The sequence below is a fragment of the Sinohyriopsis cumingii genome, unplaced genomic scaffold, assembly GCF_028554795.1.
Source record: "Sinohyriopsis cumingii isolate HCF-2022 unplaced genomic scaffold, ASM2855479v2 utg000695l, whole genome shotgun sequence".
In the NCBI taxonomy this organism is placed as follows: domain Eukaryota; kingdom Metazoa; phylum Mollusca; class Bivalvia; order Unionida; family Unionidae; genus Sinohyriopsis; species Sinohyriopsis cumingii.
Genome location: NW_028315924.1, coordinates 2,608,192 through 2,626,891, shown reverse-complemented (window position 1 = coordinate 2,626,891; position 18,700 = coordinate 2,608,192). Strand labels below are relative to the sequence as shown.

Below are 18,700 nucleotides of genomic sequence, written 5' to 3'. Positions count from 1 at the left end.
CTAATTATTAGCAACTGATAGGAGTACATAGGTTACAGTATTTAATTTTACCAATGGCTGTTATTAATTGAATTTTTTTAAATAAATAACTTTTATAAATCACTGTAATGAATTCAGATAACCAATTGTTCACTGCAGTCACTAGATATAAATAACATTATAATTGTACAAGCAAACAAATATGAGTGAAAGAATGTATATTAACACAAACCCTAGTTAAAATTAATTTCAATACATAATTTCTGCTGTGTTTATCTAAAGTCATTTACTCAACCATCAACATTATCATAACGCAAATGTATAATGATCAACTAAGCCACATAACGCTTAAACAGCATGAAATATATTTCCTGTAATCATTTAATGGGATTATTTATTGTTCTTAATCCACTTATAATCTTATAATTATAAGCAATGAACTTCATGCTTTGCAATATCCATGAAGTCATTAAGCTTACAAGTTTATTACATAATATTGTGATATGGTCATTCATTACATTTTGATATTATGTTATAACTCAATATAACATGGAAAAAATACTTTATTTCATATTATTATTATTATTATTATTATTATTAAACAGTAAGATTTATTTTAGAGAAGCTTGATTTAGCCTCATTTGGTTTTACAAAAATAACTTTAGGAATGATTCCATTACTCAGTAGTTATGAATCCCTAATTTGATTGTAATATATAGGAAAAAGACAACATGCTATAACCTAAGCAAATTCCAAAAAGATCTTAAAAGGTCTTATATTTCATCCGAACTAATAGTCTTCAATGCATCTGTATGTTATAAATATGATAATGTATTATCTACCATGTGCATATATTTATACTGAATCATCTTCATTAATATTAAATTATAAAAACAAGAAAAATGTAAAAAAAAGATTTTAATTTGATAATTCATGAAAAATATGTCCTGCATATATAATCACGCAAAGCATTTCCATCCCCTGGTTCATAAATATTAAATATTTCTTCATTATCTGCAATTAAATCATCAGCTGGAATGATGTCCCCCTTGTTATGAAGGACAACACAGGTCAATGTGTATAAGGTAGCTTTATCAGGAGAAACTCTCATTCCATTATGCAAACATGGGAAACGCCTCTTTAGAATGCCAAATGTTTGTTCTAATGATCATTTTCAGATACTATTTTTAGCTGGCCAAACCTATCCCATAGTCACATCCGGTACGGTCATGCACATTTGATGTAGGGCAACTCGAGTGACCTACACTTCTTACATGAATAGAACATGTCATTATAGATCCCCACAGATAGTAGTAAACAATAATATGTCAGTACACAAGTATAAGAGTTGAACTGCATGTTTTCATCAAGTATTTTTAACAATAAATGAATATTACTTTATGTCACTGCATTGTGATTCTCATCTAACTACGCACCCCCCCTTATGACTGCATGGTAATGAATAATCTGAAAATAAACAAGTTAACGTGTCCAATTAGCAGCAAACAATGAACACCAAAGGCGGCACATCACATATTAAGCAGATTCCTCAAAGATTTGCCATTTAATGTGAATCCCAAAACTGCTTATGATATGTTCGATTGGCTAAGAAATTTATTCTCTCTCTCTCTCCATAGTTTTCTAACTCCATGCAAAAACTAAGATTATAATGATGATTTAACTCATCCTGCAATACATTTGCAATGGCCAGTTGCAACAGTACTATCAGCTGTGTGTAACTCGTGTGGTTTCTCGGATTAGGCTTGGGATCTGATTACATTGGCATTGGTGATGCTGTGTTTACCTGTATGATTCCATCCACTATGAAATTAATTATATGCAACAAAGAGATTTGTAAGTCCTGATGTTTTCGCAAGAATATAGTCTTGAAGAGTCATCTAAATACACATAGGTTTGTACAAATTGTAATTCTGAACACATGAGAAAATCGTCCACCAACCCCTTTCTTTCAGAAATGGATCATACAACTTTGTAAGTCCTATCCAGGACCGCGGACAGAATAGGCCAAATTCCTCGGGACCACAACCATCAGGGGGTCCACCGTTGTTTCAATCTGTGATTCATTGGGGCCTATTGGATAATTTTTCCTAGGGACCACAAATCCTTTCTGTGCCTTGATCCTCTCTGATGCTTTCTGTGACACTATTTCTGTAAAGGGTGTACAGATGTCAAGCCTTACAAAATATATTTGAAACTTTCTCCACGAACATACACTATGTTCATGACAATCGCTTAAAAGTTGCCCTACGTTGATTGCGCATGCGTTAAATACTGGAGTGGAAAAACCCAGATTCGACTTCTGAAAAAGGTCTATAACAACTCTGGCTCTATACTAGGCATCATTGTACTTCCTCTGTGCAGTTGTGGTCGGTGCATTGTATGGTGTCATAAGGAACTTACGACAAGTACAGCCAGAGAGCATTTTTCTGCCTTCATATTCTTGTCAACAAACATTACAGTTAGCTTCGAGAAGTATTACCAAGTAGATATCCATCATCTTGACCTGAAAATATTAACAATTATATAGGAACCATCTGGTATTTGCTTTTCATAATTAAATGATGTTTAAAATGTTATACTGGATATTAAAAGGATAAACTGACACAATTAAATTTATCAGTTAAAATTAACATCATATTAATAAACATAATCATATTAATAACCTCTATTATATGTAAAAATAATTAATTTTTGATTTTTAAAGGTTAAATTCTTGTATTTTTTATTACATCTTCTCAATAAGATTACATAATCAACCACCCACCCCCCTAACTCTGATCAGTGATTCATAAAATCCCAAATTATGTAGATATATTATGTGTCCAGGAGATACATATCCATATATATGGTTTGATGAAATGTTAGGGTATAAAAATACTTTAAAATAATAATATTATGTAATGATTTTAGTGCACACAACATATATATGTGTGTGTATATATATATATATATATATATATATATATATATATATATATATAGACACACACACACACACACACACACACAATCCATGCACATTGATACATTGATTACCATTTTCAAAGGCAGTACAAAGTTGACTTTCCCAGAACATCCAGAAGTCATGCACAGAGCCTGACCACTTTGCTACAGTTTGTTATGCAGAATCTAATGAGTCATAGGTCATCTGAAAAGAAATATATTAGGCTACACTTGCACATACAAGGTCGTATCAATTTCTTTAATAATTGTCCTTTATTACACTTTAAATTCACCAATTTGACCTGTACATAAATACAAATAAGAAGTTTTTAATGTACATTTAAATGATGATTTCATTATAAGGCAAAAAAATGTGTTTCCAATCAGAAGACCATCCCAGTTTTCTGTGGCTGGCCCTACCACCCTATTCCCCATGGTATAAAAAAACTTAAAGTAAAAAAATAACAAAATTCCTGAAATTGATTCATGAATCTAACTGAGCTAGTTTTGCCCATAATTTCAAACACTTAGCACATTATATACAATATTATAATGTTTGCATAATTATTGGTGCCAATTGTCTCTCACTATATTTTCAATCATTATTAATAACCTGTATTAAGTGAATGAAAACCTTTTCTGTTTACATAATCCTGTTCATTAGAACATGGGGCCTGAATCCTGATGAATGTGCCATCAGGCATTATTTTATTATTTAAAATAAATAATTTATTTTAAAAATATTTGGTATCATATACATCAAGCATGTACTGCAATCAATTATTTATCTTTCATGTCACTTTACTGTTTAATATAAAAGATAAATAATTATGAACTGTGTCAATCTATATAAGCATTTATTGAGCCCAGAAATGGGAAAAGTGGGGCACAATGACAGCCGATGCAAATAATATAATGGTGTAAACTATATTTACAGCATTAAGTAATAAATTTTCAACCCCATATGTATTCATAAGCATACCATTTCATGAACAATTATATTTGGGGATTTAACTTTGAATTCCTGTTGCTCAATTAACCAATTTCCTCTTGAATTTATTTTGGATATTTAAGTCCACTTATAATCATACCTATTCACTGCTATGAACAGCTATGATTATAGGTATATCAATTATCCACCATATGCTTTAGACTGGTGCGGTATAGCTGATCAAAATCTGTAAGATATATCCATCAGCAAATAAAACTGTGTTATGATTCTACATTAGTGAATGCATTATTACATTATTTTGTTTGAATTAAACTGTAACACTATATTGTCTTTAATTTGTTATTTGCCCTAACTGTGTGCGTGAAATAAAATGTGGTGTGTCAAAGCTGGATAGTTAGTAATGGCTGTAGGTGCAAGAGGAAGGCCCAAGAGCCATGCTTCATAATAAATGATATGCCTGCATATACTTTGGGGTTATTTGTTTTACTGCAAACTGAATAAGATACTGTAATGTGTATCTCCTAAATAAAAAAGAATGAGTCTCAGTAATGTCTGTGTTGTGATTCAGTAAATGCTAAGCCTCGTTAATATCCTGTACATTCATACAAGACTAGTTCAATGTGAGCAAAAACCGAGTTTGAATCAAACTTGAGTTTCTTCAGTAATACAGTTGCCATATTTACATTGGAGAATGTATGTTTTCAAGCAAAAAATGTGACTTAGTCCACCATCTTTGATAATTTTAACAACTGCATACATTTTGTATTACATCTATTTAAGCACATGTACACAAGAGTTCACTTTTTTTATTTGTTCAATTTGTTGTAGAAATATTAAAAGTACACATTACAAATACTGCACACAGGCTACATTTTTTTCTTCTGAAATGGACTATTAAAGAAAACAGAAAATGACAGTATGTGGCTTGTATGTTTATCTACATCAAGTGCTTCCATTTTGGCAGATGGGGCAGCAAGTTTTCATTGTCATGGACCCTCTGTCGACAATTTAAAAATAATACATTAATTAAAGAAATTACTAAGTTGTAAGTATTGTTTACATCATTGATGCCTTCCATTTCTGAATTTGGTTGGGATGATGTATGAATCACAGAGGTTTGTATCAGTGCTTACACTTTAACTATCAGTCATAAATGCAATACATAATAATACATGTCTGACTGATATATAGTTAAATTGTAAACAATGGTAAGTGCCCCTGTAGTGTGAATACTATAATGAACAACAATACCGCACTTACCCTAGTTCCAATGCCACCCCCCCTTACATTAGATCAAAGTCTGTAACCATTATAAAATTCTTAACATTAGTTAAAAAATAGTCTTAATCACACAGTCCTACCTGCAATCAATTTGTATACTTTGAAAACGAATAACGCATAATTCAGTCTTCACAGTAAAAGGTATATATAAATATTACGTTTCCTCCATGCAAACCCGATAGCATCAGCTGTTTTTACTTAGGGTCATGGCAATATGATGCATGAGCAGCGAATGTTGCTAATAATGGACATGAATAATTTTTTTTAAATAACTGAAATGGGTAGAATAAAATAACTGAAAATATCTTACCTGAAAACCCATAAAAGCCCTGCTTGACAGCTGATGTTGCTCCTTGTCATGAAATGGTATGAAGTTCTTTGCCTGTCTCACCAAGGCTCGTGCCATGTCAAATATACACCTGCTTACACTGGCTACACTCACACCCAAGGAATCTCTGATGAGCCTGAAGTGAGCACCAGTGATGAAAAAGCTTATGACCACAAGCACCTTGTGGATGGGAGGCAATGCCATGCTCCGCTTCATAAAACCCGAATCGACTGTTTCAGAAACAGTATTTACGATGAATAAAATAGTAAGTCTGGTAAATCTACAGCGAGCGAACAAAACAGTGTCATCGACCTCCATGGTGTTACCCTTGTCCCTAAACAATTCCTTTGAAGATACCGATGATAACGTTGTTCAAGCGCCATATTTGAGTGTCTCCACTTGAGCAAGCATAACCCTAACCTCAGATATTTGAGGACAGTTCTCAAATTTGAGTTGAGATTCTTCTCATTTGTTCTTTGTGAAACCAGATTTGAGAAAAATCTCAAATGTTGAGGAAAATCTCAAAATTTAAGTCAAAAGCACAATAAAGATGTTTAGTCAAACCAGACCCAGACCAGCATCATTTCTAAAACCTGAAAGGCTTTCATGACGGTATTTTTGCTGAATTGAAAACAAGAAATTATCTTTAGTAAATTTCAAAACATTGTTTAAAGTTATGCTTATGTTTATAAACTACAGCAATATATGAAGACAAACTGGCATCATTTGTACAATTATTTTGTAAAATTCATTGAAATTCAGCTTGCTGTGTTTGAGAAGTGGTTATGAGTATTTTTTCTACTTTTTTATATTTGTCATGATCTGTAGCAAGTTGAAAGCATTTAATTCTAGACTGGTTTTGGTCAGATTTGTACAAATTCTGATGAGCAGTTTATGGGAGATTGTTTCAAACCTTCTTGGTTTTAACTTATTGCTGGACACAGCTGGATGAAGCACAACCAATGTAGAGCCATGTCATGAGGACAGATGAACTAAAAATTATTGGAAAAAGGGTATTTAAGCTTAAATGCTTCCCGTTTTTTGGTTCCATGATTCTAAAAACTTGCTGTTAAACTACCAATACTGTATGCACCAAATTTTAATTTTGTCTCACTTCCTCTGAATATCACATCTTTGCATGATTATACATATAACTGGATGCATTTTGACGAAATTTCAAATACATTTTTGCCCCCTATAATATTTAATAAGAATGAGATGGATCATTAAGGCGAAATGAATAAATGAAGACAATAAACAGAAACACAGAATGACTAGAAATAAGGTGATCATTCATAACATGAGGACTTCAAGGGATACTAGATGCATTCTAACTGATCTACACCCATTAAATAAAGAATTATTATTATTATTATTATTATTATTATTAATATTATTATTGTCATAATTATTATTATTACTATTATTAGTATTGTTGTTGTTATAATTATTATTATTACTATTATTATTATTGCTATTATTATACTTGCATAAAGCTGTTTATAATTCATCACTTACCAAATGCATCCAGATGGAACTGGAATGATGTGCTGTCAAATGAATTCGTAAGGACAAGAGTATAGTTGTCAAAATCTTCCACTGTCACGTTTAGAATGATAAAATGTACCTTTTGTGCATTCAACCGGATTGTCTTGTTATGAGAAATATAATTTACAATATCATTGGAAAGGCTTGTTATGGTCCTGGATGTGTTCATTATCTCTCTGCTATTTTTCCAAATGGCAAACCTTTCGATGGGAGGGTCACAATAGAACGATAAGGACATAGTGGCAGAGAGACTGATTTCGCCAACAAATCTAGTATTTTTTGTCAATATACTTGCAGCTCCTGAAAAATAAAAGAAATATCTCTGTGAGTTGAATGGCTGACTTGAGGTTTACTGTTTTGATTGGGATGAGTTTGGACTTACTAATATGAAATAGTATCAAGAAAGCAACATATTACACAAATCTCTGAAGACCAAAAATCCCCATGACAAAATTAAAATTATAACTGTGTTTTTAGTTTACTAAGTTTCTCTATTTACACTCCCCCTCCACAAGACAATTTTAGTTTCATCCATTCATAGAGAATTATATACATGTTTATCAGGCCAAGTGTAACAAATATGTTTGCCGACAGTCAGGGCTGTAGAGAGCGATCACAGACCCTGGGGTGAGAAACATGCAGTCCTCTCCAAGTTCATGTTCAAACAAACCTTTTCCATTATAAAAATAATAATATATCCCTGGTTACCAGCCCCCTCTTGTCGACCCAGCAGACAGATGTTGACTTCTGCCTGGGAGGGGTGGCTTGATTAATAGGCATTTCATCCCACCTCCCTCAGTCATGGATATACGAGGATTTCACTATTATTCATGGGAAACCGATTTTCACAGTTTTCATGGGTGAGCTAGACCATGAATGTCAGCTTGCAGCAAAATATAACTAAAACTGATATTCAAAATATCCCCCCCTCCCCCGCAATGCAATATCAAAGCACCACTCATTTGTTTCAATAATAGCAGTATTTAGAGTGCTGAGAAATATATATGATTCATTTTTTGAGAGAAGAGTACTCAGGAATTTGACTGAATATGGTTATATAAAATTTACATGTGTAATGTCTTGATGCTGATAGCTATCTAGTAATAAAATGGCTCTGGTACTAACCCTATAAATGAGTATTTCTTGATGCACACATCTTATTCATTTTATAATACAAAATACTAAAACCTTACGCAAGCCAATACAATGGAAAATGTGAGAAATGGGCAATAATAATGGTCCGAGAAAATTAAATGTTAATAAAAATTTTGTAAATTTTAAAGTACACTGAATAACTTTTGTCAACATTTTATCAACTTTAGATACAGTTTCATACTGAAAAGATACATGATTATGAAAGCAATCAAAATGTGCAATTCCAACGTCTGTCATTTCATTGGGAAAAAAGGTTTCCACTGCGATTTGTATTCTGTTTATTGCATGTACTACATGTATTCACTATTTCATTTGACAAATAAAACACAAAAGTAATTTTAATTACTAAACACATTTCATATGTATAATTAATTGCTGAATAAACTATCGTCACATCAGTCTCACTTGTTCAAAGTCAACTTTAATCACATCCATCCAAAGTGACACTTTGTCATGTGTACAGATAGTAAACTGCATAAATGACTTCAGCACAGATAATTTTGACATGATAATCGATTTGTGAGAAGTAGCACTAACATTTTCAAACTGGCTGCCATGGTGACCATATTGGATATCATATTGGCCCCATTTTCATTTACATCAAACTACACATAAGAAGTCTTTTATATAAACCTCATGTTGATATGACCATCCATTAAGGAGGATTAGTGACAGCATGATTCTCAAGATGGTCATTGTGTGACAGCCATATTGGATGTCAGACCAGCACCATTTTAAGAACAACTGGACATCGTAAGAAGCCTTTAGGTGAAAATCCCAAGTCAATATGACTTTCTTTTCAGACAGAGTTGTGATATCAAGATTTTGAAGAGTGTTGCCATGATGGACATATTGGATGTCGAAGCAGTTCCATTTTTTATTTAGAACCAGTTGGTCATTGTAAAAAGTCTTTTAGTGAAAACTCCATCTTGACATGATCATCCACGTAAGAGGAATAGGAATGGAAAGATGTTCAAGATGGCCACTCTAGTGGACTTGGTGGATTCCAAGCTACACTATTTTCATCTAGTACCAACTAGACTATGTAACAAAAGTGTGTTTGAAGTTTCACAGCAATCCTCTATGTATTGGTATTTAAGTAGTGATAACTAAATTGTGCTAACCGATGGACAGACTGTAGATGAAAGACCATCCCATAAGCTCAAGGTTTTGCATGTGTAATACATAATTATGTTTCAATCTACTCACAGAGGTTATTGGCATCTAGATACATGATATAACTGTAGGGTCAGCGGGATTAGATCCGTCAACATTTGGGTTCTTGTGCAAGCATGTCTGTGACTGCCCACAGAAATTATTCAATAAAACAGATGTTGGTCATTATCAATGTGCAATTCCAACTCGATTTTGGTTTTGACAACAATGAATCCCAACCCATTCCTGGTAAATAAAGCAATGCATGGGAGTGAGCTTGTACATGTGCATGGCAGTGTCATAAACTTTCTCAAACACATCAGTGAGCAACAGTACATCAGTGCACAGATACAGATCATGATAGTCACCCATGTTTTGCATTTGAATGCAGACCAAACCTTTTTTATGTGTGCATCATCTTTTTCTGAGAGATGTTCATGAAGCAATGACAAATGAAATACTTCAACTGCTGGCAGCCAAGGTTTAGCAAATTTACCCCAGTCACTCTTGTAATCATATATGAATACACCTGGGGTCTTTATTGACAAGTGATTGCATATTTCTCTGCCATTAGAATGCTCACAAACTTGTCCAAGGACAAATTCAGAAACTATCGAATCAATTAAACGCAGTCGACACAGTCAAAACGTCATATATTTTTCCATGTTGCTGGGGATCAAGCTCATTGGTGAGTGTGATGCCATGGCTACTGCTCACATTATTAAGTGGCCATCATACCCAAGCAGTTTATAAAGCATGACAGGTATTTTTGTTTTATTCAGGTCAATTCTCAACTACAGATTACATGCATTGTGTGCGGCTCCTCTGTATGCGCTAGTGATATGACGATGAATATAAACTGACATCAGTTAAGGAAAAGCTTCTTCACAGAATCAGCAATGAGTAACTGTGGAGAACTCATCAATGTTATCACCGGTAATAATCATGACTGCTGTGAATAGAGCTGTTGTTGAATCAATTTCTTTGTAACTTCAATGGATTTAAAAAACACTTCCTCAGCATCTGGAGTGATAGCACCCTGGGCATGATATAGTAATGGTGGTTCAGTTTGACCATCACACCTAACTGCTGTATAATAAAACCTGCATGGGACCTGCTTAATGACTTGTGTTGTTTGGTTGTTGTTAGACATGTTTGTGTTTTTGAAATCCATGCATGGAAAATTCATATTTGCATGCCTGCTGTCAGTTAAGCAATCGAGCAAGATTCATTATCTATACATAGTGCAATACCAACTCTGAATCAATCATTTAACTCAGCAACTGAGTTCATCCAAGTTGTCAACATGAGGTTAGTGCAAGCGGATAAAAACGAGTATCCCAAGTGAATACATTAACAGTGATACCTGGATTTAGCGTTGCTAATTTATTTTTTGTGTAGCTTTGGTAACCTGCATGGGAAATTCAGTATCACCAAAGTTGAGTTCACCCAGGTGTTGCTAGTATTTTTGAGGCAGGTCATGGTGATCACTAGCCAGATATAATGCCCATTTAAAACATCAATTGTCAGAATTTATTTGCATTTATCACTGACCCTGGTGGAACCCCTTTGGTGTAGGAATGTAATAGGATCCACAAAACAGTTGATATGATGAGATGTACCTCAACTTGGGTACATCTTTCTTAAAAGCCCATCCTGTTCCTGCATTGGTGAATTTCTGCAACATTTCAAGAATCTTTTCAATGTCTTTGTCAATTCTATAAGGTGTGTTAAATGCAAACATAAGGATGTTTCAATGGCTGTCTCTACCTTTCCTTATTTTTCAGACATCAAATTTTCCAAGACCTGTGTGAACTGTGTTGGTTGATATTGGTTCAGTGGTTTTTGAGAAAAGGTTGAACATAGCATCTGTTAATCAATGGATGATACACAACAGGATCAATGCTATATTGTAAGCTCGCTTGATCTTGTGGCAGCTACAAATGCTAATGAATAGACAACATTTTAGTGGAAAGGTTCATTAATAAACAAGGTATTATACAAACATACTCTTGGTACATTTGTGAATGTGCTAATGTACTCCAGCATTTCAGGTTTGCATATATGCACACTGACCATAACAAATGTATCCTTTGATTCAACTGCATCAGAACTGACATTTTCCAAAACATTCTATCATTCTTAAATGTTCACATGCACAGTACTAATAGTGTTTTTATTGTTATCAGCATAAGGTCTACTGCTGCTAAAGAATGATCCAGTGTAAGTTCAGATCTAAAGTGACCCAGACTATTGTGCTTTATGCATGCTATTAATACTATTTAGCTTGTGTTGCAAAGCTGTATATTGCAAAATGAAAACTTTGCAATTTTCAAATTCCCATAAAATTTGTTGGAAAAGAACAGTACACATGTCTATACATGAGTGTACCCAATGTATACTGGCACAAGCATTTACATTTTGCTCATCTACTAATGACACAGACAATGACAGTCCATGAAATAAGTTTTTCATTCACTATATTAGACAACTGTCCAGATTTTAAGTAATTTGAATTACTGGTGTTTTTTGTGTTTTCAATCCTACCTTTGACATGCACGCTTTCTGAACCAGTCTGAGTAAGAGTCCTATTGATTCCTATAATTCCATTGGTGGCAGTGCAGATAAATGTCCCCATACTCTCCAGGGATAATCTGTCAAGAGTCAGTACACTGTGAGTGGAGTTGGTTTTGCCTTGAAGACCTGTTCTGATGACCATGTCTCCCCACATTTGGACCCATGGGAAAAAGGTTGTCTCTGCTGGGACACCCAATGCCCCACAGACCAGTATAGCTGTCTGATTTTGCTGAGCAGAGCCAGTGAGAATCACTGTTATGCTGGGAGGATCTACAAGAGAAAACAACTTATGACTACATCTATTCACTCTTTATTTTAATCCCTACTTTTGGACAACACAATGTCATGCATTTTTGAAGTACTGCTCAATTTGTTGTTGTTGTTTCTGGATTCATTAAAGTGTGGGAGGTGTGGAATGGGAGTGGAAGGGATTAAGGTCAAGCCCTTTCACATTTCCTCCTAACTGCCAATTTGCTGAGCCATGTTCTTTACATTCTTGCAGTGCCATTCTTACAACATGAAGCTATTACTGTTTAATAATTAAAGATACTGATATATTTGTGAATTGTGTGTTTCTTGCTGTTGTTTTGGTTTTAAATGCAATCCACATGACAATTTCACCTATTACTGTTTAGTAATTGAAGATACTGACTGATTTGTGAATACTGCGTTTACGGCTTGTATTGTTCTGAAATTGATGTGGGGCATGTACACCTCCCATAGTTACTTCACAGAATCTAGATAGCAAAATGCCAATAGTCTGCTAGGAAGCAGAGCCAGTCATCTACAGGAGTAAAAGTGAATTCAAGATGGCCACCATGACACAGTGGAGCTTCTGATTCAGTGACAAACGTCCATGAACATCACTGGTATTTTATGCCATTAACAGCTGAAATTCTGAGCATAATGAAAATCAGGTGAATGTTTCCGACCGAGTAGTTTTTCTTTCGAAATTGAAACTTCCATTCCTGAAAGCTTGGGACTTCATTTCAACCCATTTCTTTGTCAGGACATACAGAATGTCTACACTATATGCAAGGATGATCAAAATTTCATGAACAATTATTTTCAAGTGCATTTTTACGAACTGAAAAGATAAATCAGTATGAACTAATATCTCAGTTTGGCAGATTAATGAAAATGCATTATTCTACCTTTCGTTCATTTTTTTTGACTTCTCATGTGTATAAAACAAAATCAAACATCACCTTATGTAGCATGTGAAGTGTAAAATGAAACTAAATATTGACTTTACAATTCCTCATTTTGCAGTTAGAGCACATCCATCCAATGGACTAACGACCAAGCCAGAAAAAAGTATGCCAATTTAAAGCAACGAGGTATGATGATCATGCTCCTTTTTTAACAAAAAAGCAATACATTTAGAAAATATACCTCTGTATGAAGTTATTTCTAGCATTTCAAACCAAAATGAATAACAAAAATATTAAAATATTAATCTTTATTTCAAGATAATATAAACACAGACACACATTTATATATATGGAGAATTATAATACTAAAATTAGAAAGTCTATAATTTCCTGAATAATAAGATAAAAAGGTAGGTTCCTTCCCATTTCTTGGTCTTCATTCCAATAACTGCCTCATTTTATATGATTCAATTTTCAGCTACGGATAAGATTGATTTTATTTAATAATAATAACAATGAGGACTTTGTATAGCACTTAATCTTTAAAAGCTCTATGCGCTTCACAAAATTAGACAACACATATAAGATAAAAAATATGTAATAATATGATTAAAAAAACAAACACCATGAAATGAGAAAACATTAAAAAAACAAAAACATGCTGAGAATATTTAAGGGACAAAACATTATCATGTCTTTTAAGTTTGTTCTTGCAGTCGAAATGAGTTTTGAGAGCACTCTTGAATGGGAACACTGTCTTTGTGTCTAAGTTCAGTGGGCAATTCATTCCATGTTGCTGGGCCCTGGTATGCAAAATAACGCCCTTCCATATGGCTTTGTTTTCATAGTGGGAATAATGACCATACAATTGTCAGAAGAGGAGCGTAAGTATCTTGCTGGTGTGTACACATGGGTGAGGTCAGATAGGTATATTGGACTAGAGTCTGTCAGTAAAACGTAGCACAGAGAACAAATTTTGTGTTTGATTCTGGATCAAATGGATAGCCAGTGTAGGGTACAGAGCAGTGGGGAGGTGTGCTCTGATCGTGGTACTCTAGGTATGATTAGAGCAGCTGTGTTTTGAACTTTTTGAAGTTTCTAAAGGAGACATTGAGATTAACCAGACAGAACTGAGTTACAATAGCCCAGTCTTGAAAAACAGGGTGGAGTCCAAAACCTCAATCTCCCATACAAAGTAAACAACATTATTTAGATCTTTTTAATGGCAGACCAAACTTATATGGAATAGATGGAATAATAGGTATTCCAATTTATTTTACTTTTATTTTCATTAAACAATGTGTTGCAAACATGAAATTGATTTATTATATAAGTATTATTTTCTGTCATTACATTTCTGGAATTAACTGAAGTATAAACTTAGTACAACATCATACAGAGAATAAATATGTGCCTAGAAATTAAAATCAGAACACAATGATATTTTCAAAGGTTTTCATATAGTTGCTTACCTAATTTATAAAGAACTCTGAAATGAATCTGCTTCCTAACATTTATCATTACATAAGCTCAATTTTCATAATTGGGAGCAGTCATAATTTTGACACAAGATTGCAGTTAATGCGAAATGTATAGTCATTGCTAAATTGTTTTTAAATATTGTACATGAAGGATAAATCATGTTTTCATACATAGATTTTATTTTATGTAAGCAACATGGTACATTATTACTTTCAGTTACTCACTTCATAAGAGATAATTTCTGTCATGTTTTTAAGGAATATTTATATGTTGGTTGACATAATGTACAAAAAGCCCAATAATTCATTCTACTGGATACATGCTACTGTTTTAAAGAAGAAAACAATTACCATTTATAATCAATGTAATATTTTACAAACATATAATTATATATTTTGTTTCAATTATTACAATAATTGTAGAACCAACAATAGTAGACATGTTGTTAATAGAGTTATTTATATATGAATTTTCTCTGTATTACTGTTATTATAGACTAAGATACAATTTAAATACAGGCATCCAGTCACATACAGGCATCCAGTCACATACAGGCATCCAGTCACATACAGGCATCCAGTCACATACAGGCATCCAGTCATACAGGCATCCAGTCACATACAGGCATCCAGTCACATACAGGCATCCAGTCATACAGGCATCCAGTCACATACAGGCATCCAGTCACATACAGGCATCCAGTCATACAGGCATCCAGTCACATACAGGCATCCAGTCACATACAGGCATCCAGTCATACAGGCAGCCAGCATACAGGCAGCCAGTCATACAGGCATTGTACATTCAATTACACACAAACATCAACACCAAAGAGAACATCAAATTCAACTGACAAGTCCACCAGAACTGTGGGAAACTCAGCAAAATCAGTAAAGTCTACAAACATGACAGCTAGGGAAAAAATGAAAGTCAAGAAATTGAAATTATGGACAATGATTTGCAAAAACTTAAAGTTACAAAAATTAGAAAAAGAAATTATGGCTCTAATCTTTACAGAGGAATTAAAATACAAGGAATGAGTACTACAGATTGAAAATGAAGAGATTATATTGAAATAAACATGTGCCATATTCCATTGTAATATTAATGACCAAAGGATTAGTTTAATATCGAATGATTATTAGGCTAGAGATAGTTATGATATTTGTTGTATTTTTATTGTTTTATTTGTTGCATATTGTAACAAAGGTAAGTGGTTTATTCTGACAGGAAACTGAAAATTTTGAAAAATGTATAAGGTTTTGAATTTGAAAAATCATATCCAAAATAAATATCTATTATGATTGATTGATTGTTCTATTTACGGTGCACCAGCACTGTTAAGCTATTTAGCACCATACAAAAGGTCATATGTACGATCATTTAAAAATGATAAAAGGTTTTATATCGACCAGCCATATCAAAACCAAACAGTTTAAAGTAAAGCGATAAGATGATAAGGGTAACATATAAAGCTTCCTGATCAACGGGGAATGTAAATGGTATATGTTAACCCTTTACCTCATAGAGCATAGTGACAAAGTGCAGCACGCTATAAATAGAACACCTGTTACCTAGCCGACCGCATACGCATAGGCATGCCTGTGAATTGTTAAGCAATGTAGTGGTGTTACGTTTAACAGCAGTTTTAACCATTTTACGTTTTAGGTAGACATCTATTATATGTGGAAAAATTTAAGAGTAAAGTCCGATTGTTATAGCTGTGTAATTATTTTTCACAGAAGAATATTTTATGTGCTTTAAAATCGAGAGAAAACTCATTCACCGTCATGTCAGTGAGGCCGCGTGACAGACCGTAGCTGCCATTTCCCATACTCGAAATTTACACGTTTTTCGTCTGTGTCTACATCACTAAGTCATCTGAATTTGATAATCAATAAAAACTAATTGCTGCTTACATAAATATCAGAGCCTTTACCTAAGTTACTGAATCTTTTGTGGTTGTGATTCTAATCGTGAAAACTTCATAAGTACTGAATGAAATCCTGCCTGTGAACTGTTAAGCAATGTAGTGTATGTTACGTTTAACATCAATTTTAACCATTTTACATTTTACAAGGTTTTCGTGTGTGTCTATATCACTAAGTCATCTGAATTTGATAATTTATAAAAACTAATTGCTGCCTACATCAATATCAGAGACTTTACCTAATTTATTGAATCTTTTGTGGTTGTTATTCTAATCGTGAAAACTTTGTACGTACTGAATGAAATCCGCAGCTGCCATTTTGGAGACTGGAGATTACGAGCCAGTTACTTTAAATAGCAGATATCGACCATGAATAACGACCACGTGATCTGACGTAATTGTCATTCACAGAAATGAATATAGTATCTAATGGGGGGAGTCCCCGAAGGTGGCGCTACGAAAACCAGCTCAAAATGGCTGATGTTTACAGCAGGCGTCAAAAGGCGCTTCCATGCGAATCTTGTAGAGGCATCAAAAAGCGCTTCCATGCGAATGGAGTAGAGGTGTCCAAAGATGCTTGTATGAGGTAAAGGGTTAATAAAGACATATGAATTTTTTTTGCAATACTGATCACGTGTAGGTTTCAGGCTGAAACTCTCTATCATAAAGTGCTTAACAGTGAATGGTTTATTGCAAGAAATGCATTCTGGTGGGTCTTAACATTTAGTATGTGGGAGTGGGTGATATGCTTATGATCAATTCAAATTCTTGCAATGACTACTCCTTCCTACACATGGTTCTATAGAAAGGACTCCATTCTCCTGGAGTTGGCTTGATGGCGTGAAGTTTATTATTCACTGCATCATTCCATGATGTCTGCCATTTCTAACGTAAAGTCTCTTTGATACCAGGTTTAAAATCAGTGTACAGTATTTTAAAATCAGATGGTTCATGAGATAGGGCCAGTTTAGCAGTGTGATCTGCTTTTTCATTACCTTTAATAACAATATGGCTGGGTAACCAACAGTATACTATATTGTGGGAGGTACTCAGCTTAGTATTTTTGACGAGAATATTGGTTAATAATGGGTTCTCCAGTTTAATGTTGTGTAGTTACTTAAGTACTGATAGTGAGCTGGAGAAGATGATGCTGTTTAAACTATGTTTGTTTTCGATACATTGCAGAGCAAGGTCTATTGGTCTGATTTAAACTGAAAAAATTGATGTGCCATTTGGTAAGCAAACTTGTGTTGTGTGTTTTCCATTAATGAAGGCTGCAGCAGCCTTTTCCTTCTCCTCTGCTCCGTCAGTATAAATTCTTGTGTAATTTTTTAATTTAGTGAGGAGTTCATGATAAGAGTTGTAAAAGATGGAGGGGTTTGTCTCAGATTTGTTTCCATCTTGTAGCGTAAAAAATACCTTTGGTCGTTTGAGTAGCCAGGGAGGTATTTTGGAGACGAACGTTTCCTGAATTTTAGAAATATCAATTTTGGGACTGTCAAGACTGGATGACATTTTAATGCCAAAGGAAGGTATGGCATTTGGTTTATTTTTGTATATGGTTTCATATTTGGGTTGAAAAACAGCCTAAAAAGCTGGGTTCTGAGGATATGATCTTAATTTGAGACCATACTGTGCGGAAAGCATTTCTCTACGATGCAATAAAGGTGTACGTTCGATTCAGCAAGAAGGCTTTCACATGGGGATGTCTTGAATGCTCCTAGAGCAAGTCTTATTCCTTAATGATGAATTGGATCAAGCATTCTCAAATATGAGTTCCTAGCTGAACCATAAACAACGCAAAAACAGTCCAGTTTGGAGCGACTGAACATTCTGTATAAATTGAGGATCACTTTTCTATCAGCACCCCAGTCAATGTGCGCTACTACTTTAAGTAGATCAATAGATTTCAAGCATTTAGTTTTCAAATTCTTTAGGTGTGGAATAAAAGTCAGTTTTCTGTTGAAGATAATACCTAAAAACTTTGTATCCTCAACAACTGGAATAGGTGTTTCGTCCAGTGTGAGTTTAGGTTCATCATGATGTCTTTGTAACTGACAGAAATGCATACATACCATTTTTGATTTCTAGAATTTGAAACCGTTAGTACTGGCCAAATTTTGAATCTTTTTTTATTTAATAGGCAAAGTGAACAAACAACTTCACAAAATATGTTTTTGTTAAAGCGATTTAAT

General features: G+C 34.0%; 2 protein-coding genes across 4 annotated transcripts in view; both read right to left on the bottom strand.

Annotated features, from left to right (window-relative positions):
- The window catches only part of LOC149773294 (uncharacterized), a 116,532-nt gene that overhangs the window by 59,079 nt on the left and 38,753 nt on the right, over window positions 1-18,700 (bottom strand). For all 3 annotated transcript variants that reach the window (XM_089946509.1, XM_089946508.1, XM_089946510.1), the window contains exons 5-6: window positions 11,910-12,209; window positions 7,023-7,352 (exon numbers count right to left, since the gene is read on the bottom strand). In XM_089946509.1, the coding sequence (XP_089802635.1) occupies window positions 7,023-7,352; window positions 11,910-12,209 (630 nt within the window). The remainder of the gene's footprint in view (window positions 1-7,022; window positions 7,353-11,909; window positions 12,210-18,700) is intronic.
- LOC149773295 (uncharacterized) lies at window positions 885-3,647 on the bottom strand. Its single transcript, XM_089946467.1, has 3 exons — window positions 3,557-3,647; window positions 2,027-2,148; window positions 885-1,144 (listed from the first exon to the last, which is right to left on the bottom strand). The coding sequence occupies exons 1-3, from the start codon at window positions 3,645-3,647 to the stop codon at window positions 911-913; spliced, it is 447 nt and encodes a 148-aa protein (XP_089802593.1). The 3' UTR covers window positions 885-910.

What these genes read in the sequence shown, in the direction of transcription:
- LOC149773295 (XM_089946467.1), bottom strand. Translation starts at nt 3,647, where the DNA reads ATGCCTGATGGCACATTCATCAGGATTCAGGCCCCATGTTCTAATGAA. An exon ending in TTTTCATTCACTTAATACAG is followed by an intron (nt 2,149 to 3,556) that starts GTTATTAATAAT and finishes CACCCTTTACAG; the next exon opens with AAATAGTGTCACAGAAAGCA. An exon ending in CAACGGTGGACCCCCTGATG is followed by an intron (nt 1,145 to 2,026) that starts GTTGTGGTCCCG and finishes TGAAAATGATCA; the next exon opens with TTAGAACAAACATTTGGCAT.